General features: G+C 46.0%; 1 protein-coding gene across 2 annotated transcripts; it reads right to left on the reverse strand.

Annotated features, from left to right (window-relative positions):
* Positions 1–3508: 3508 nt before the first annotated feature.
* LOC136949534 (thrombospondin-1-like) lies at positions 3509–12979 on the reverse strand. 2 transcript variants are annotated; one of them, XM_067243848.1, is made up of 22 exons: positions 12819–12979; positions 12599–12687; positions 11900–12459; positions 11669–11747; positions 11435–11524; positions 11224–11333; positions 10335–10460; positions 9723–9819; positions 9407–9580; positions 9132–9308; positions 8869–9042; positions 8447–8727; positions 8123–8341; positions 7915–8022; positions 7429–7588; positions 7217–7335; positions 6602–6836; positions 6160–6387; positions 5778–6049; positions 5574–5671; positions 5342–5481; positions 3509–5232 (listed from the first exon to the last, which is right to left on the reverse strand). In XM_067243848.1, exons 2-22 carry the CDS (start codon positions 12660–12662, stop codon positions 5225–5227), a joined length of 3519 nt encoding a protein of 1172 aa, XP_067099949.1. In that variant the 5' UTR covers positions 12663–12687; positions 12819–12979; the 3' UTR covers positions 3509–5224. The 2 variants fall into 2 exon arrangements, with proteins under 2 accessions (XP_067099949.1, XP_067099950.1); XM_067243849.1 differs by lacking the exon at positions 11435–11524.
* Between the last annotated feature and the right edge of the window lie 8559 nt (positions 12980–21538).

Consider the following 21538-nt stretch of genomic DNA (forward strand, 5'->3'; position numbering starts at 1 on the left):
CAGACCACCACGTCCCCAGACAGACCACCACGTCCCCAGATAGACCACCACGTCCCCAGATAGACCACCACGTCCCCAGACAGACCACCACGTCCCCAGATAGACCACCACGTCCCCAGATAGACCACCACGTCCCCAGACAGACCACCACGTCCCCAGACAGACCACCACGTCCCCAGATAGACCACCACGTCCCCAGACAGACCACCACGTCCCCAGATAGACCACCACGTCCCCAGACAGACCACCACGTCCCCAGACAGACCACCACATGTCCCCAGATAGACCACCACGTCCCCAGATAGACCACCACGTCCCCAGACAGACCACCACGTCCCCAGACAGACCACCACGTCCCCAGATAGACCACCACGTCCCCAGATAGACCACCACGTCCCCAGACAGACCACCATGTCCCCAGACAGACCACCACGTCCCCAGATAGACCACCACGTCCCCAGATAGACCACCACGTCCCCAGACAGACCACCACGTCCCCAGACAGACCACCACGTCCCCAGACAGACCACCACGTCCCCAGACAGACCACCACGTCCCCAGATAGACCACCACGTCCCCAGATAGACCACCACGTCCCCAGACAGACCACCACGTCCCCAGACAGACCACCACATCCCCAGATAGACCACCACGTCCCCAGACAGACCACCACGTCCCCAGACAGACCACCACGTCCCCAGATAGACCACCACGTCCCCAGATAGACCACCACGTCCCCAGACAGACCACCACGTCCCACCAAGCGACTTATTGCCTGGAGGTGTCACACTGTCAAAGACAAAGATCCCCAGTCTGCCTAAACACTTAAGAGTTTTAAGTTTGATTTTGGATTCAAGGTTTTTACATTTGTACATTGTACATTGTTGTTACTAATGGGATGAATGGTTGATGGAAAAACACATTAATCATTTGATCAATCGAACAAACTCGATAATTTCCAGTTATTATGCTATACTGCACAAAAATAGTTTCTTATATCTGTTTTTTAAGTATTTGCACCCTCAGTACCAATAGACATTACATAAGAAATGTAAACATCCCTCATAACCTCAATTCTAACAGTTGAGGAAGGAGCCCATTTTTAAAATTAACATCAGGTTTTAAAACTTTTAAAAGTTAAAAAAAGAAAAGTTTCTATAGGTAGAATTTTTTTTTGAAAAAACATTTTCAAAAATTACTTTGAAAAAACGTTTTAAAAAATATGTTTAAATCTGGGGAATATAAATGACAAATCTTTTTTTCAAAAGGTAAACTTTTGGGGGGGGAAAGTTTCAAATAAAGTTTCAAAAGGTTGAAAAAATCTATGCATCATTGATGAGTACTTGATGAGGACTCAACTGTACTCTATTGTGCTCTTTAATCTACTCTGTTTTAGGATTCTCTTCTCTCCTCTTCCCTCTCCTCCTGTCTCTTTTCTCTCCTCTCTTTTCACTGAGTGTGAAAAAAGTTTCAAAAGGTTTAAAAAGTTTTACAAAAAAAAAGTTTTACAAAAAAAAAAAAAAAAAACACAGAAAAGTAAAGGATTCTGCAAATAATTATGTTATGGATGAAACAGAGGGAGTTAGCGATGTCTACATGACTGAGAATAGAGACATTCCTGATCACCCATGGCCATATATGAGGGAGATGTTTGTTTAAATTGTTTACATCAAAAAGGATTCCTGGAACTTGAGTGAAAAAGTGTAGTCAGTACTTCAACTTTTACCAGAGTCTTTTTAAACATGAGAATCTGTACTTCTACTTGAGTGAAGGATGTGTGTACTTTTGCCAACTCTGCTTACAACCAACACACATCTAGTAGCAAGCAGCAGGAGTGTAGGCCTTGTGGATCCCTGCTAAACAAACACAGACCCACGGACGAGGAGACGCCAGACTGCAGCTCCACAGGATGGAACACCAGCCACAGTTTGTACTCTTCAGACGGGGGGAATTCCATACATTCCTGGCGCTTTAGGTGAGCCGGGATCCCAGCGGGGTCAGATAGACAAGAGAACACAAGGTTAAAGCTGCCTGTTCTCCCAGGCCTCTGTAATCCTATCCTGACCATTACCATCGCCCAAGGCTTCACCTTGAGACGCTTGACAAGAGGTCTGCGGGCTGGTTTTAGATGAGCTGTTTACCTGGTTCATATTTACTCATGACTGCACAGCGTGACCCGTTCTTGCACCTGGTTTGCCGTGGGGTCAGAGATCATCTGTCACGTCCATGGACACCCAGAGGCCTCTGCTCCTCTCTCTCCACCCTCTGCTCGCCCACTGTCTCCCTGGAGTCTTGACTCTACGCTGCAGGAATTCTCTCACATTCCAGTCAACAGAAAACACATTCACCAGGTGAGCCTCCAAGGTCAAACACATTCACCAGGTGAGCCTCCAAGGTCAAACACATTCACCAGGTGAGCCTCCAAGGTCAATCTCAACCTTAGCCTTCCTCATAAGCCCTCAGAAACCTTTTTCTGCCCTGGGAATTTAGAAACACCAGGATTCTAAGTAGAAACAATCCATAATGTATGTTTGAATTCAAATGATATTGTATAATTATATTGACTAATAGAAAATCTGAGAGAATCAGAACGTCCAAAGAATTCCAATTTAACACAATATAATTTGAATTCAAACAGACATTATGGATAGTTTTTACCTAGAAAGCAGCATGTCTTAGCTGAGTTTCATGTAGCAGGTCTGAGCTGCTGGCACTAGGCAAAAGCACACCATCTCCTAACTCTGTTTACAGACTAGATTCCTGCTAACACCTCAAGTTTATCACCACAAAGCAAAGACTGTAAGTTTGTGGAATGCATCATGGAGGTGTGACAGTAGCCAGCTCTGTAGAGTTACTATGGGCTAGCTTTAGTTAGCTCTGTAGAGTTACTATGGGCCAGCTGTCGTTAGCTCTGTAGAGTTACTATGGGCTAGCTTTAGTTAGCTCTGTAGAGTTACTATGGGCCAGCTGTAGTTAGCTCTGTAGAGTTACTATGGGCCAGCTGTCGTTAGCTCTGTAGAGTTACTATGGGCCAGCTGTCGTTAGCTCTGTAGAGTTACTATGGGCCAGCTGTAGTTAGCTCTGTAGAGTTACTATGGGCCAGCTGTAGTTAGCTCTGTAGAGTTACTGAAACTGAGCAAGTTGACACTGACATAAGTGATTTAGTTAAACCCATTAATTTACCAGGTATGTTGCACAAATTCCTCCATCTCCCCATGTGTGGGATTGACATAATGTGCTGGATGAGCAGAGATAAAGCTTTAAAACTGGTCTTTACTTCCGGCTGTCACCTCTGACGGATCCTCCCTTTTCCCCCGGGAGAACCAGACTGAGCTAGCAAGTAGATTCCTTCCTGTTGACACAGCAAGGCTGCCGGGCTTGTAGCACCCTCGCCCCATAACGGACATCAGGCTCAGACAGATGAAGCTGCTGATTCACACAGTCAGTGTTTAGAAGTAGTGAGCGTTTACCTGCGCCAAGCAATCCTATTCAGGACAACCAGTACCAATCATTTTCACCTGATGTGTTTTATTGTTCGGTTGACATTACAAAATAAATGATAGGAGTATAAACAGCATGTTGTGGGTAAGAATAGGGTAAACATTTTCTTAGAAGCATCACTAATATAAAAAAGTATAAAACAAAACAAAAACCAAAGACATCCTCATGTCAGTGTGCAAACAAGTTTATACAGACAGAAACACTTCCATGGGTCATGTTTCTTGATAAATTACTTAAATAGCATATATCTACACATGAAGACCTCTTAACATGAAACAAACATAACAATAATTTATCCATTACAAATGCACAGGACATACATCAAGCACAACAAATTTAAGTGTTTTTATCACTTTCTTTGGGAATATTTTCTTCTACAAAAATATCTTATATACAGCAAAAAAACAAAAAACATTATTGCACTACAGTTGTGCAAAAATAACCAAAATAAGCCAACCACTAATACTCTGCTGCTAAAAAGATATTCGTCTTGTTTGTGTCAATCAGAAAAATAATGAGGTAATATTTGTATGTAGAGGGTTTACTTTGTCCTATCCCTATTCAGAACTATACACACATGCTCAATCACGCTGGCCATGCATACTGTGCAGAAACATAATTTCTTAAAATGTAACTTTTAGTTTATTTGTTGTCTTGATCGGATTTGAGTGAGAGGTACCACCGTGCTATGAGAGGACTGTTCAAGGGACCCCTGGTTTAAAGATTACAGTTACTTGGACGGGATTGCAAATACGTATGGGAGCCTCATCTAGGGATCACCGTGAATACTCTCAGATGGTAACAAACATAATAAATAATAACTTATGTACAACCTTAACAAGTCCTCTCATGGCAGGTCATAGACTGGCCTTTTGTTTACGTCCCTGTACACTTCTTATATTCTGGGGTACAAGCGGTTGTTCCCAAAGTATCTCTACAGTGTTGTCTGCAAGAGATTCAACACTGGCTCTGGGTCTTGCTGTTCTTGTCCTGTCCTGAGATAGCACTTGACTGGCCTACTTCTTACAAAGCTGAACTGCAGGAGTCATATGGGAGTCCCACAATGCAAACCTATTCAAGGTTAAAATGAATCCAGATGAATGGGGGATAAAAGTAAATCTTACTTAAAATGGTGTACAACCTCTAGACAAAGGGAGTTCTATAAAAAGTATCTTCCTGGGCAACACACACACAGATAACATTCACTCTTTCTGATGGTAACATCAGTCCACATCCTGTCCATGGTCCCTCGGTCCCTTCAGTGGCCTTCTCTGGCCATCTAAAGATCTCCCTCCTCACACTGCTTTCTTCATATTGAAACAAGTCTTTGAGTCCACAGCAGATCTACAGAAAATGCTTTAAAAATATAGACAAATACTTTCCCCTGTGGACACGCATCGGGAGAGGAGGGTATCGGCAGCTATTTCAGAAGTGCACAGCGATCTGTGGCCCTCAGCTGTGCAGCTCAAGCAAGAGTGTGAAGCTCTGCAGAGAGGGAGCTGCTGGTTTCTTCATCTACTGTTGGTGTAGTGGTTGAGCTGTCACCCAGCAGTCAGTTCACCAAGTCCTGAGGTCTACCGACCTTGCCTCTACTCACACGCTCTCCATTCCACAAATGTGCACTTCGCAAGGAAAGAGTAATATAGATATGGTCCCAGGGAAAACATTACATATTTATATTGAAACAGACATACATTCTTCTGAGAGCCTCACTCTGGTCCCATTATGTATCTGAGGGGTAAGAAGGAGGGAAGAAACATTTAGTTAATATTCAAACTCAAGTGGAACAAGTATACTTCTGATACGTACATTATTTGTTTGTAAGTATGTAGCGTCTCACCTCTGCATTGGTATTTGAGGTCTGAGAAGTACACCATCTCTTGTGAGAAGACATACAGGCCCAGTCTTCCACCTGCGTACGTCTTGTCGTACAGATTACCAGAATCAGCCATGATTCTCTTTCCCTCATACATCACAACTCTAAAAGGATGAAAAACTCCTGTTAGCCCATCAGCTCACTACAGCTAGCGTCAGCTCTTTTATTGTGATTTCAGTTTGAGATGTCGCCTCACCTGATGAGTCCGGTCTTGGGCCTGTGGATCAGGTGCCACCTGTAGGCAGTGTAGTCCTTCCAGCCGATGTTCTTGGGGTCATGCCACAATGTACGCACCTGTGAGCACCAATCAAAACATATGATAAGAAACTTCCTTTTCTTCCTTCTCTAACACGCATCTACTCGTCTTCAGACCAACCGCAGGTTTCTGAACTGAGCTCACCTGTCCTGCGGTGTCTCCGGTGTGCCACAGGGCGTTCCTCAGGTGCTCTCCTGGGCCAGTGGTGGAGTTGACCACCTTGATGGACAGACCAGAGTAGCCCTGAGCCCTGGTGGGTGTGTGGGACCAGTAGGTCTGGGTGATCTGCTTCCAGGTGGCAGTGTAGAACCTGGAGCTGGACTGGTAGCCAAACACGAAGCCTGCGTAGTCGTCATCTCTGTCCGTGTTTATGAAGAAGGTTCCGCTGAAGTCCACTGCGTTGAACTCATCGTAACCTGAGCGGCAAACAAAACAGGTTAGAGTTTGAACGGTTCGTCACATAGGAAGTGAGAGACTTGTGTGTTTCCTTAGTTCTCTCATTGATATTTATTGGTGCTGTACTCACCAACAGCAATGCCAGGGTCACAGTTGACCGTCTGGACCAGCTCCTTGCCCTGGTGGCGGACCACCCAGTTGGGGTCAATCTGAGAAGTACCCTTGGGGTCCAGAGGTACCATCTGGAACCTGCGGAAGTCTGTTTCCGAGATGGCAAAGTTCTCTGGGCACACATCATAGATGTCCAGCACGTTGTCTTGGTCAAAGTCATCTTTGCAAATATCACCACGACCATCCCCTGAAACATGGAGTGAAAGCACAGTTAGAAAGGAAGACTAAGGAGTAGATGGATAACATCCAGAATGACCTCCACTCTGTAGTCTATTGGGCTTCACTACTTTTCAGCTACAGTTAGCTTCCTGCTGTAATGTTCTCATGAGTTACTCTGTACACAGTAGGTCCATTTATCAGCACCAGTGAGACTGCTATGAATCCTGGAGACAGTGACTCACCATCAGAGTCCAGCTGGTCGGGGTTGAAGGCCAGCCTGCAGTTGTCCTTGTCATCAGGAATGCCATCATTGTCGTCATCGTGGTCACAGGCGTCACCCTTGCCGTCTTTGTCGTGGTCGGCCTGGTTGGCGTTGGGGATGTAGGGACAGTTGTCCAAGTTGTTCTGGTGACCGTCCTCGTCAATGTCTTGGTTGCTGTCGCACTTGTCTCCCACGAGGTCCGAGTCAGAGTCAATCTGTAGGAGACAAGAATTTCTTTAGAGTTCTGACAAGGCACATTCTCACACAATGAAACATTTCCTTGCTTCAACGCCCTTCAGAAAATACATCTCATCACTGTCAACATGAGTTAGTCGCCCTCCAAGTTCTTAAATGAAACCCGTTGTCTTCAGGTATGCTAGCTATGTCTCCACAAACAAGGTTTCTGTGTCCTTGTACCTTGGCAAGACTACACACATGCATTCATATCTGTTCAAAAGCTGGGATGAATAGGTGGAAGGGTGCATTACACTCATTCCTCCTCCAGCTTTAACATTCCTCCCTTTCTCTGAGTGGCCCCACAGGTGTGCAGGGACCTCAGTCCTGTGTTCCTGAGGGCTCCTGTGGGCATGGTTACCTGGTCAGGGTTGTGCTCGAGAGGACAGTTGTCGCAGTGGTCTCCGACGCCATCAAAATCACTGTCTCTCTGATCCACGTTGTACACATAGGGACAGTTGTCCTTCTCATTCAGAATACCTGTCAAATTAAAACACAGGCGTAACATTTAAAACTAATTTAAAACTTTAAAACATTTCCAGAGTGCCAGGATGCAGGTGTGTCTTGTCTCACCGTCCCCATCGATGTCCACGGCGCAGGCATCCCCCTCCCCGTTGCTGTCCGTGTCTATCTGGTCAGGGTTGCTCTCAAACACACAGTTATCACAGCGATCACCGACATCATCGCGGTCCGCATCATACTGGGCAGGGTTGTACACCATGGGGCAGTTGTCCTACAACCACGAGAAACAATTACAACTTCAGTATTGACGGAGTCAGTGTAGAAGCAAAAAGCTTTAAATGTGGCTGGTATTTGCACTCTACTAGTCTTAGCTTTCTCAATGAACAGTATGAAAGATGTGTTTGAGGCTATGTTCTGAAGCTGCGTTCTGAATTCTGCTATTTATATGCTGCTGGCTGTCTCCCGAACTCTCCCACTCTTTGGTCAGATAAGCAGAGAGCAGCATTCCTGCAGCCCAGATGAATGAGGTCTAGTTGCTGTGTTTGGTCCCAGTATGGAGAAGCAAGATCAAGACTAGAGTCTAGAGGATTTTCTCACCCTGTCATCAGGAATCCCATCGTTGTCATCATCGTGGTCGCAGGCGTCCCCAAGGCCATCTTTGTCGTGGTCTTCCTGTCCAGAGTTGGGCAGGTTGGGACAGTTATCCTGTGGAGGAACAAAGGAGCCGTTAAACACACCATAATAACGCTGTAGAGCTGAGATATGCTGACGTGTATTCATGGGACCGTGGCTCTCTCCTGCCTACCTTCTTGCAGTGGTAGGTGGCGTTCTCCACACAGAGTAGGTTCGTGTTGGGCCATCCATCCAGGTCCGAGTCTTCTCCACAGATGTATCCGTTCCCTGCGTAGCCCGGCCGGCATTCACAGCGGAACATGGTCTCAGAGAAGATGCCCAGGTAGATGCAGTTGGCGTTCTTGTTGCAGTCGTGGCTGCCGTCCTTGCAAGGATTACGAGGAATGCAAACCTATAAGGAGAGGCAGGGTTAGTTTAGAAGGTGAATCACTGGCACGGAGGAAATGCATGTTATTTGTACAGCATTCCCCAGCTAACAGCTAGCAGCTAGGCCCACCTGCTTCTCTGCGGTGGCTTGCTCCACTCCTCTGCCGTAGGGCTGAGGGCCAGAGTAGCGTGCGGGGCAGGGCAGGCAGTGGTAGCCAGGCTCTGTGTTCTCACAGCGGTGGACGCCGTTCTGAACGTAGCAGGCATCAGGAACTTCCTGGCACTCGTTGATGTCCTTGCAGGTGATTCCGTCCCCAGTGTAGCCCACGGGGCACCTCCCACACCTCCACGTCCCGTCTGGGAAGCTGGTGCACTTGGACCCAGCAAAGCAGGGGTTGGAGAGACAGCCATCTACCGACAGAAACATACACGTTATTAGTCTAAATTATTAATTAACTTGTGAGCTTGGATTGTTATTAGGAAGGCATTCGGGAAATATAAGATGTGTAAAATTATTTCAGAGTGAGTCATATCAGGTCAGTGTGTTCTTACCGACAGGGCAGTCCTCTTTGTTGCACACTTGGGACATCTTGCCATCACCAACACAATCTTTTCCTCCAAATTTAGGGGCGGGGTCGGTGCAGAGACGCTTCCGATTCTGAACCCCTCCCCCGCAGGTGATGGAGCAGGTGTCCCACAGCGACCAGGGTCCCCAGCCTCCGTTGACTAGAGGGGCGGGGCGGAAGGGAGAGATTTGAGTTGACATGCCTCCATACAGACAGTCTTCATGCTGGTCTTCACTCACAGCTACTTACCAGGACAAGGGGACTTCTGGCAGGGTTCAGTCTGGCGTCCCTCGCCCTGGCAGTCAATGCCTCCCATCTGGGGCGTGGGGGAGTTGCAGAGCCGGATGCGAGTGACGACTCCCTCTCCGCAGGTGACCGAGCAGGAGGACCAGGGGGACCAGTGGCTCCAGCCGCCGTCCTGCTTGACTGCAGACCACACGTCATCGTCAGTTCACATGTAACAATGACCCAGGAGCAGGGGAACAGCAGCAGTGAGAGGAGGGGCGGACGGAGGAGCTACTCACAGCGTTTGTCACACTCCTGAGGGTAGCAGTCTCTTGTCTGGACGGACGTGCCCTCGCAGTTGCTATTGATGCGGTCGCAGGAGCGTCCTCGCTGCTGGATGCCCCGCCCACAGGACACGGAGCAGTGTGTCCACTGGGACCAGGGGGACCAGCCGTCTTCAGCAAAGTCACTCGCTGTGAGGAGAGATGCCACGAGAGGGTTACTACCTACAAGCTTACAGACGTCTAGTTGATGTCGTACCCATTAAAGCTCTCAGATTTAGATTTGTTTGGAAGTTGTCTGCTCTTTGGCAGTGTCTGTGTGTGCGGGACGTACGTGTTCCACAGCGAGGGCAGCACTCCCCATCAGGCACGGTGGCGTTGGTGCACGGGATCAGAGGGCAGGAGATCTTGCGGCAAATGGTGGCAGAGTTCTGTACGAAGAAACAGCAGGGTCAAGATGATGTTTGTCACTTGTGCAGACGAATATCTGCATCATTAACTTCTCATTACTCAAAAGCAGTGTTGTGCCTGAACTAATTGGTGTGTTTGGGAACAACGAGATGATCTCTGTCTCTCTGTTCACCTGCTCTGGGGTATGGTGAGGGGAGCTGGGGGTCTGATAGCATGTTTGAACCCTGATGAACAGACTTTCTAATTAGGAAGCATTCCTGAAACCTTGCCAATTACGTAATCATTAAAACGCCCGTAGACACTATGTAGAGAGAGCGGAGTAAGGAATGCTGCTTTCTAGGGTCCACATGTCCCTGCTGTTAACTGGCGGGCTGTTGGCTGGCGGGCTGGCGGGGAGTTGATGGCTCTTTCTACCTGGCTACAGAAGCTCATGTCAGCATAAACACAATCAGGCTGTGTAACTGCCTGGCAGGTGTGTGTTCAGGATGACATGTACCTGGCAGGTGTGTGTTCAGGAGACAGTGATGACATGTACCTGGCAGGTGCACTCAGTGCAGCCGTCCACAGTCCACTCCTCCTGGTCCTTGTGAACGATGCCGTTGTGGAGGCAGACTCCACTGTGGATCTTCATCTGGTTCATGAGGAGAGTGCTATCCTCCGACTGCCAGGGAGAGAAGGAGAAAAACAGAGAGAGAGAGAGAGAGAGAGAGAGAGAGAGAGAGAGAGAGAGAGAGAGAGAGAGAGAGAGAGAGAGAGAGAGAAGGAGGAAAACAGAGAGAGGGAGGAAAACATAGAGAGAGAGAGAGAGAGAGAGAGAGAGAGAGAGAGAGGGAGGAAAACATAGAGAGAGAGAGAGAGAGAGTTGTTTTCAGACATTAGAATGGAAAATGTTTCTGTTGCCAAGAAAGAATGAATCACCCAGTAACTTTGTAGTGAAAAGATAGCTAACTTCTACTGGAGCAATGCTAATCAAACGACAGCCAAAGATATTAGTGTGTATTCACATGGGGCACATCAGAGGTTTGGCAAGGACTAAAGTACAGGAACAAGTGGCTTGTTTTTGTGTGACTGAGCAGACAGAATGAGAGAGAAAAGAGAGAGAGGAGGGAGGAAGGAGAGAGAGAGGGATGAGAGAGGGAGGAAGAGACGGGAGAGAGGGAGGGAGGAGAGAGAGAGAGAGGGGGAGAGAGAGGGAGGAGAGAGAGGGGAAGAGAGATGACAAGGAGGGAGGAGAGAGAGAGAGAGAGAGAGAGAGAGAGAGAGAGAGAGAGAGGGGGGGGGGGGGGAGAGAGAGGGAGGAGAGAGAGGGGAAGAGAGATGACAATGAGGGAGGAGAGAGAGAGAGAGAGAGAGAGAGAGAGAGAGAGAGAGAGAGAGAGATAGAGGGGACGACAGGGCCCTGGCGGTTGGCTGTAGGTCCTCACCACTCTGTGGAGCTCGTTCGACAGCTGCTTGACAACCACGCCGAGTCCCTTGAGTTCCTTGAACATGCCGGCAAGATCGTCACAGGAAAACCCACAGACAGACTGCAGATCTGGAGAGCAGGAAAGAGAGAAGTCAGTTTAACCCTCAGGCTCATACCAGACACCGGCAGCACAGCCTGGCTGTGTCACAGTGAGGAGCAGGCAGGCTCACCTTTGGTCTTGTGACCTGTGTACTCAGTTCTGATGGCAGGACTGGAGCCGTTCACTGGGTTGTCCAGGGTCATGACGTCAGTCAGCACTGCTGTGGAGGGCAACACAGAACATTTGCTTCTGGTTTTCTAGTACACTAACAAGAGGTAGTCATTGTATTTAGTTCAGAAGTACTTACCACCACTTTTCTATTACAGTAACAAGAGGTAGTTGTATTTAGTTCAGGGGTACTTACCACCACTCTGGCATCCCTTGTTCCGCAGGACGGTTTCCAGGTTGGTCCCAAACACAAAGCGCACATTCTGGAGAACTCCCTGAACAAATACACATTCCGTTTAAAACGTATGGCAGATTAAATCTGCTTCAAATATCCCATACCTTTCTTGATTATTATGAATACCAAATCAAAGTAGCCTATGTTCGTAATTAAATACTTTTAAGAAAGTATAGGCTGTGAAATATTTACCATGAATCTGTCTCTGACTGCTCCTTTTCCGATCCTCAAACGGGCAACATCGGCGACCTCGGGAGAGAGGACCTTGTAGATTGGCACGTCCATCTCCGAAATATTAATATCTTCGCAGCCAACAAAAAGTTGCGCACGATCGTCCTGGATGAACAACGTGATATTCTTCCATTGTCCGGTGGCCAAATCGGCATCCTCGATAGACACAACCTGTTGCTGATTCATGGTGGAATAAACCACGTCCAAAGTGTTCGCTTTGCCGTTGGAAATGATTTCGAAAATTGGTCCAGTGCCGTCATTCTTCTCAATTGTCAGAAGACTGCCTCTGGTTTTCTTTGACTGCTTGAAGTTGACGAGTAAAATAAATCCCCTCTCGGCTTGAATGGAATCTATGAGGTCCCTGAAGGAGGCGTCTGGCACGTGGGGGATCAGGTCTGCGTTGAGGATCTTGTACGCGGGGCTGTACGGATCTGCGCCTTTCACCAAGCTCACTCCATTGTGCCTCTTGTGGACTCGCGCAAGTTCGAATAGGTCGTATACGCTGTTATCATCTCCGCTTTCTGAAGGGAGAAATAACAACGATTGTCTATGGCAACTTCAAATTCGAGATAACAAAGTCAAAAGGAAAACATACAATTAGAATTGTTTTCCAGTATTGACAATGATTGATGATGAATTCCCAAAATAGTTAAAACTCACCTGCCACTCTGCTTCCTTCACAATTCCAGAGCATCAACAGCAGAAAAATCCCTGTCAGTTTCATGTTGCTCTCAGATGCCTTAGTCTAACTAAAGAAAGAAAAATCCGATCAATTGTTTTAAAATAGACAGCTAACAGTTTATCTGGAAGAATGAAATGAACGAAAAATGTATTTAAGACAAAGAAAATAGTCTACAATACATTTAAAGGATTCACATACCTGAATACAATAGAAAGTAGTTCAGAATAAATCAAAGTAGGAGTCCTGACTTGTAACGCGTCTTCTTTGTCAATTCTTCAAGAAACTCCTAGTCCCTTGTATATTAAACAGTTCTAATAGGCCTGTTGGTGGAAGACTCTTCAGGGTAGTTCTGTCTTTATTCCGATGCTAAGACTATTCTACCAACTCTGAGCACATAAGTGCTATTTAAATCTTTTCATGACATTCCTGAAAACCGTCTCCTCCAATCAGAACACGAGAGGAGAAAGGGACGAACTTATTTCCTTACCTCACAGTCCGAGTAATATCCGAGACAGACACATAGGAAAAAAATGCATTCCAGAGCTGAGTTTCCATCAGCGGAGAAATATTTTATAGACCAACACGTGCCAAACGATCGTTTCTTGACGCACGTTATTTGTTTAATATGCGCTAATATATCCAACTCTATTTTCAGTCATTCAAAAAAATAAAAAAAATAATATATATATATATATACATACAGTTTGGACGGATTTGTTTTTATAAAAAATACATCATAACCCTATAGAATAAATTGAGAATGAATCAATCTGATTATATATTCAGTTGATAACAAAATCACAAAAAGATACATTCTGTAAAAATGGTTGGCTTTGAATCAGCAAATAATGTTGAATATTTCTGTGTATTTCTATCGCCTTTTGAACTTTGTTTATCATAATTACTATTCAGTATTTGGCCACTAGGAGCCGTAGTAAGTGTATGCCAATGTGAACATGAAGAATCATAGGACGTCCATGGGACAACAGACAGGATGAATAACACTAAGACCATTGTTGTAAAAATAGCATATGATTCTTCTACTTCTATGGTCATTTACAAATGTAACTGCATCACTGTATGTTTTCAGGTTGGTAGGTGTGTTGATTCTTACTGATCTATCTTGAACACAGGCCTGGTGTGTGTATTTTAATGATGAAAACCTTAAACTCCCTTCATTTGTGTTAAGCCTATTGAATTTCTTTGTGACAATAAGGACAGTGATTTCACAAGAATTTGTAGCTCTTTCCAGTCTAAAAAATGATCAAATATAGACTTTGCTGTTATGAGGTTGTTTACTAACCATGATGCTAATAAGCAGGCCAGTCTATTGGCTATCTTAAACTTCTTCAAACCCTTTCACCTACATGTGTATTGTCTCGTGATGGAGTCAGACTGGACCATGTTCTGTCTGGGGGACTGGACCCTGTTCTGTCTGGAGGACTGAACCTCATGTGGGGGACTGGACCTCCTGACTGAGACTTGCACCACAGCTCACCTCTGGACAAACACGTAAGCCTGTAAGTCTTCCTTTGACCCGAAAAACAACGTTAGCTCATACTTGGAGTAGAAAGGTCCAGATGTGGGTGTGTATCAACACAGAGGGCAGGGGGGCACGGGGGGCAGGGGGAATAGAGACAGAGATGGAAACACTCGGACAAACGCCCCAGGACACACTACACATGACTAACACACCCTGAAATAGTGGGAAGCTAAATATAATATCCGTGGTCCCCTGGACGTGAGAGGAGCACACCTGGAGAGGAGCACACCTGGACCCCCTGCTGCCCAGCCAGAACGTACACACCAGAGGGAGGTGTTCACGAGCAGCAGTGTTGTCCTGGTCTAGAACCCAGGCAGGGAAACAGTGCTTCAGCAGAATCAAGCTTGTCTGGTGAGAAATGTCCGGAGGGTCTATATTTGGGCAGGGGAGGGAGTGGATGGGAATCCAGTCGTTCTGGAGAAGGGGCGTGGAGGGAGAGGACGTAGGCAGGTGTTACCAGGCGTGCCTTCTAGGTATGTGTGAGCTCACAGCGTAGGAGAAGGAGGAGGAGGAGAAGGATGAGGAGGGTAGAAACATGCCAGGTCCTGATTAATCCCCAACACATCACCCAAGCCCACAGATAGCTGTTAACTCTCTCTCTACGCATGCACACACACACACACACACACACACACACACACACACACACACACACACACACACACACACACACACACACACACACACACTGTGTCAGGGAAGTACAGGATGAGATTGGTCAGCTTTGTCTTCCTGTCTTAACAGCAGCAGGATCCCCAGGGACTGTCTGCTGCTCTGAGTCCTGCCCTGCAGGGGCTCCACACTGGCCACTGATATCTGGAGACCTGCCTCCACAGACCTGCCTCCACAGACCTGCCTCCACAGACCTGCCTCCACAGACCTGCCTCCACAGTGATGTAATAAGGTCCAGTATGTTTTTCCCGTAATAGTGTTCCATAAGGCGGATTGTTATTGACTCAAGTGGGTCAGAGGAGCTGGACCAGACTCCTCTATAGACGGTGGGTCAGAGGAGCTGGAGTCAGATGGCTGAGCGGTTAGGGAATCGGGCTATTAATCAGAAGGTTGTTGGTTCGATTCTTGGCCACGTCAAATGACGTTGTGTCCTTGGGCAAGGCACTTCACCCTACTTGCCTCGGGGGGATGTCCCTGTACTTACTGTAAGTCGCTCTGGATAAGAGCGTCTGCTAAATGACTAAATGTAAATGTAAATTATACAGTCAGATGACAGGTGATTTTAGCTTGCCTTTGCCAATTCCCCTGCTTTCTGACCCTGTACAGGTGAATGAATGACAGGGGAAGCCTCTCCAGCTCCCCCTGCGCTGGGCCTGCCATGCTGTCTGTCCAGTGGCAGCATGCTGGAGCCCAGGGCTGCTTCTACATAGTTTCTGGTTTTGATTAGATTGTGCGTGACACAGCAGGCTGAGGTTAGCACACTGGCAGCTGCTGAGTTTCATCCTTGAGGCCAGGAATTTACCAACCCTCATGGTGAGTCAGTCAGCTCTCCCTCACAGCAGGATGGTCCCCCGAGCACCCTGCTGCTACGCTTTTATAGGAGCTGCCTTCTGTATAAAAAGGGCATGTGCAAAACTTTGTTTTGGCAAAAGAAACTCCCTTCAGAACCGGATACCATCAGGGTGCATCGATAAAGTTATGTTCAATTGAACAAGCGACCTGACATGTCCATGTTTGTCCCCCCTGGAGGAGGTGGATCACAGCTGGCCAGCGTGTGCTGGAACCTGCTGTGGAGTTAGTAGTGCTCACCCAACAATCAGCCAGACTGGCCCTTGCATGAGGTTTGGGAACCAACCTACGTCATTTACAGGAGAAACCAAAGCCGTTTGTTTCCCAGACTTGGCCAAAAAACCCTTGTTCTTCTGTTAGCTGTTCTGAACAAATTTGAACTATTGGCCATGCAGTCTATGGTAACTCACAGATCGTAATCCATGCTTCATTAGTCATTGCTAAAGGGGGAAACATGGATATTATCAGTGGCTTTGCAGCTGGCGTATTGTGGTAAAATGAAATAAACTTATAGTCACCTATTTAGGCCTTACTTGATAAAATTATCCTATTCGAACAATAATAACAGTTTTTTTCAGTGCTGTAAACTGATGCAATATACATATATATATCTGCACAACTGATGCATACATCTTTGAGTTGACATTTACAAGGTAAACAGTTGAATAAATCTAACCAAGAAGGTTATTTGTATTAAGGCGACAGAACCCTGAATCTGTGCTGGGAGATGATTACGTAATCAGTTATAGTGACTCGGTTCCTATCCGGCTAGTGATGTCACGGTCTGTGATGTCACGGTCTGTGATTTCACGGTCTTCGATGTCATGGTCTGCTAGTCTTGGATGCTCCTTGCTTGGCGGCGGTACCTGGGCTTATTGTTTACCAGCAGACACCAAATCATCCATGGTGCTCCCTGCATGCCAGCTAAACACTCCTGTGCTTCACTGACAGATGGTGATGATAGCCGTGCATCGCTATGTTGGTGCCATCGTCTTCCACCGGGACTTGAGCTAATGTAAGAGCTGACAGACTACATGTCAGTCATCTGAGAACAGGAGAGCATCCCTGCGTCCAGGAATGTAAAAAGCTCTTTCGAGAGACCAGGGAATGCATTAGCAGTGACGACCTGACGAGGCATCATCACACAAGAGCTCCTGGCGACCACACAAGTGGATAATGACTTTGTGAGGTACACACTGTCTGGGTGGCGGCGTGGAGAAAATGGAGACTGTACAGGAGTCCAGGAGATCATCTGGCTCAAGGCAGGGGATGAAGAGCTTGTGTTTGGGAGAGCAGCATGGAGGGAGGATGTGGCTTCTGCCAGGCTTCTGACTAACATATCAATTCAGGTGATTATTTATCCTGAATAAGGAAATTCTTACGACATGGCAAGCAACAACTACATAGTAGCTATAAGATGGTTAGCTAAGTAGTAGAACATGCAATAGACATAATGTGCAGGGATGCGTTTTCTACAGCATCTTCCATCATAATGTCTTCAGAAAAACAATTCAGACTTGACCGTTTTTGGACAATTGCAAGAACACAACAGCATACTGTACTATGGTCGTACTGAATATGGAATGAATCTGACCTCAAAGGGGAATTTCCAGCAGCATGAAAGTGAGTACGTATGTATGTACAGGCCAATACAAAGAAGAGTCACTCAGATTCTTCTCCCTGGAATCATGTGCTCTCTTTGGAACATTTCCTGTTCCATGGCAGAAGACATTTTCCACAGCTAAAGGTTTCTATTGCATCACAATTTACGACATAAACCCTCTCGAGGTAAATGGGATGCGCTTTTAATAGGATTTCTTTCCTTTCCAAGTACTGTACATATTTCGAAAAGTACATCAACAGTACATCAAGTTAAATATACTTAATTGTATTTTATGATAATAGCTTCTCTCTAATTAGGTCAGTAACATAATCAGAGAAATCTGACAGTAGTTGTGGAAAGCAGTTCATTTCTTTCATCTGTGCTCAGCGATCAGAGAGGCACCAGCGCTCCCTGTGTCTCCTACTATCCCACCACGAACAGCAGAGCCGATCTGTGTCAGGGTAAATACTTCTCTCTGGGATTTGTGTAATGGGGTTTACAAAATAAATCAAAGGTCAACAAGGATATTTCATCATCCAGCTACACGTTCTCTTTACTGTTGCCATGGGACCCTGTTTTTCTTGGCTTTCTCTTCCGATAAGTCCTCTCAGATAGTCTGTGAGACTGCAGCACCTCTCACTGCTGTTCAGACTCACGCAGAGAAACTGCAGCTGCAACCAAGCTTGTCCCTGTCAGCGCTCCACACACACTGAGCCCCATCAAGACTCTCCACACACCTCTGTGGAGCTCTCCCCATCACCTCAGAGTCTGCTGCTGTAGGGGCTGTAGTGGTCGGTCACATACCTTTATATGGAAGCAGGGAGTTCTCCAGCATGAGTTTAAACACTTTCATGTCGTTTTATTGGGCTTCTTTACAGGACCAGAACGCTTTGAATCAAAAAAGTGTGTTAAAAATGAACCTCATGACCTATGACCTAATTCTTCAGAAAAAGTGTGCTCTTGAATCTTAGGTTTTAGGAATATTGTACATTTGATCATAGGCACTCCAACAGTTAGTAATGAAGAACTGAATGACACAGTGTATGTTGTGGACCTACAGACTGATTTATCTACTGTATACATTTACAAGTACATTTAATTCATTTAGCAGGGTATTTTATCCAAAGGGATGCACAATGATCAGCCCCACAATCTGATCTACAACCATCTTTGGCACATGTTAGCACACGCATGTCACTGAACTCGAATTGGACGCTAGCACAGTGACCATCAGCCGTCAGTCACATGCAGTGTAAGAGCAGGTTAGGGTTGGGGAGCCTCGCGCCAACGCAGCCATGCATCAGCTGCACACGCATGAAAGTCAAACAGCGTTCAGTGAGATGGAGCTGCTTGCCATTAAGCTCCACAGAGTAACTCCAGGTGAGTTATACGCACCAGAGATCAGGGAATCCCTTTCAGCTCCAGCGTCAAGGTTTAATCCAATCATATGGAAAACATGCTCTACAAATATGACTGATCTTTCAAAGGACGCACATTCTTTCTGGTCACGTCCAGAGAGGATCCCTGCTGAGACCTCCTGGCGTGTCCCACTACACCAGAGTTCAGGAGGTTTGGAGGGAAGATATGATTTGTGGCTCATAACTGACCTACTTCTGAGATTGCAGCAGAGCCCTCAGAGCTCCAGGGTTAGGGTTCGGTGTATTCCTCCCTGCACTCTGAGAAACATTTTGAGTCCAACTGTAGAGAATGCTTTTTATGTAGAGAAGTTACTGATTCAAACCATTTATGACGCATGAAGTCCAGGTTTTAGCATTGAAACTACACTTTTCTTTAAAATTCCTAAAATTCTAGCTGACTGCTGGGAGGTACTCCTCATAAAGCCGTGTAGAACATGAGTGACCTGCGACTCGGGGCTCAACACTTATTTGTGTCTGATATTCTTGTACATGAACATGATTCAAGTCATTTAAACACTTCAGCTACTAGCTTGTTTTCCCTGAACTGTCCTATGTTGCACTACAGGGATGTCAATAGTTTATGAAATTTCAACAGTTTAAATTCCATTGTCTTTCTTTTAAAATTCTCGTTCAAGTTCTGTAAAGTTGTGTGTAGGATTCCTCTTCCCTCCCAGCTGGCCGGCTGCAGGCTGTGGAGACTGTGCCATCCCAGACATTCCTAAACTCCCCTTTTTGGAAACCAATCAATGGGCACTGTCAGGTGCCAGTAAAGAAACACTGTCAGGTGCTAGTAAAGAAACTAATTAATGGGTGTGCTTTTATTATCTTATGTTGGTGTATAAAGCAAAACCCTCTTTATTTACTGCCTGTTGTCACCAGTCCTTCCAGGCAATGTGTTTGCCAAGCTCTTAGTGCGCAGCATCAAAGACAAGATCTAGAAATCAAAAGAGTTATGTTGCCACATGGCAGAAACACAGCACAATGTAAATACATGGAACATTTTCCTAAGACATTAGATACTGCCAGTGTGTTAGAACCAGTTATACATAAAACATGCTGTTGATGATCGGATGCTATGTAAGCATCTTTTATTGTAACATAGAGAACATCAAGTACGATACAGTACATTGATGGAAGCTGTGGTGGACACATCCTCTCCTTCTAGATCCTTGCTCCCTCGTTGCTGTGGTAATGCTAAACACGTTCCAGGAGCCACAGCACAAGGCAGTGTTGGTGTCTGGGAACACCGGAATGTTCCCAAAACACAGACGTCCCAGACCTCTGCCTCCGACCAGCGTTTCAGCAGTCAGTCTGCGAGGCCCCACTAGCAGCTTGGAGAGCGCTTAACGCAAACTGCTGACTTCTGTTCATGACTGTTCATCGTCTGGAACATCTATCAAGTCTTTGCTGTCCAATTCCCCTCAACTGCAGGGGGCCGGTCGGGGAGATGCAGGGGGCCGGTCGGGGAGATGCTGAACCGCAAGTGAAGCGGAACCTTTCCTCAGTAAACATCGAAGTGGAGATTAATCTTTCCGGCACGGCAAAACGAGTTATATTTTCAGAACATTTTGAGTATGATTTGCTTCTGAGATATGCACTAGCATGCTCACTGACAAATTGTTCTCAAATGCCTTTTCATTTAAATCCCCTGGGTATGAAATATAACAGTGTGTACAGTACAGGATTCATTACAGTTATACCCACAAGAAAAATACAATTGAACAATAAAAATGTGGTAGATGTTTATGTTGATCACCTTTGGTCAGCCTCAGGATTATCCATCCAGGAGGCCCTTAAGCACCAAACCCAGTTCTGGAGACAGGTATTTTGGTTCCATGCTCAATAGCAGTGAAGCATTGCTGTCTTGGAACATCAGACTGTATGAAGAATAACATAAAACTGAAGCCTCCTCAAAGCATCAACTTGTATGTTTGCCTTTGTAAAACACATTTCGATATACTGTATATATGTGGAATATATTCCAGGATATCTTTATGATTTTGTACACATACAGTGTCAGACGTGATTGAAGTTTACTTGAACAAGCTTGAGATGGAACCTCTCAGATCAAGCCGTGATTTGCTGAGTCAGAATTCTTCCAGGTTTCTGAGAGAAAACAACAGGTGTGTACCGTTAACCATAACACTGTATTTATGCTCCAGTGATAGTAGAGTGACTCTCTCTGGACATAGACACAAATTAATCACACCTACTTCCCAGAATAGGTGCGTCCCTGGTATGAAACATAGTTCCTGTCCTCAGCCATCCATCACAGCTGACTGCTAAAGGCGCTAGACTGGAGTTCATGCATGTTCTGAACGTGATTCATGCTAAAGCTCAGAAAGGTCGCTATGGAACTTAAACAGAGACTGTGTCTCACCTCTAGTCATTTGTTAGGCAGAGATACAAGCTGGTGGAAGAAAAATGTTCCCTGGATGAGCTCTGGGACTCCTCAGAGAGACACACAGGAGTGATCTAGCCCACAAGCTTGTTCTGGGATTTTAAATGTACATTCTCAGATCCAAGATAATCCTAAACAGGTGCTCTTTGTGGCTTGTACACATATGACAATAAGGCTCAGTTGGTGAAGTTCCTTGTTGCTAGGCCTTCCCGTTAGTGATTAGAAATTTTCCTCTGTCAACACATCTATAAAATGCAGACTGTTAGTCACGAAAAACCCAGAATTGTCTCCAAGATCTTATTGACACACATATCTGCTATTTCTCTATCCCCACATCGGCGTGCTTGGTTTTCCTACACTCTGTGCTCGGAACAACTTGTGCTTTGCCTGATTAGGTTTCAAAACATAAACCCTCATATTAAGTCATCATTC

Source organism: Osmerus mordax, chromosome 9, assembly GCF_038355195.1.
Source record: "Osmerus mordax isolate fOsmMor3 chromosome 9, fOsmMor3.pri, whole genome shotgun sequence".
NCBI lineage: Eukaryota > Metazoa > Chordata > Actinopteri > Osmeriformes > Osmeridae > Osmerus > Osmerus mordax.

Coding starts and splice junctions, on each gene's coding strand:
- LOC136949534 (XM_067243848.1), bottom strand. CDS start 12,662: ATGAAACTGACAGGGATTTTTCTGCTGTTGATGCTCTGGAATTGTGAA. Junction 10,461..11,223: donor CGAACGAGCTCCACAGAGTG/GTGAGGACCTAC, acceptor TCTCCCTGGCAG/TCGGAGGATAGCACTCTCCT. Junction 9,309..9,406: donor TCAGGAGTGTGACAAACGCT/GTGAGTAGCTCC, acceptor TGTGGTCTGCAG/TCAAGCAGGACGGCGGCTGG.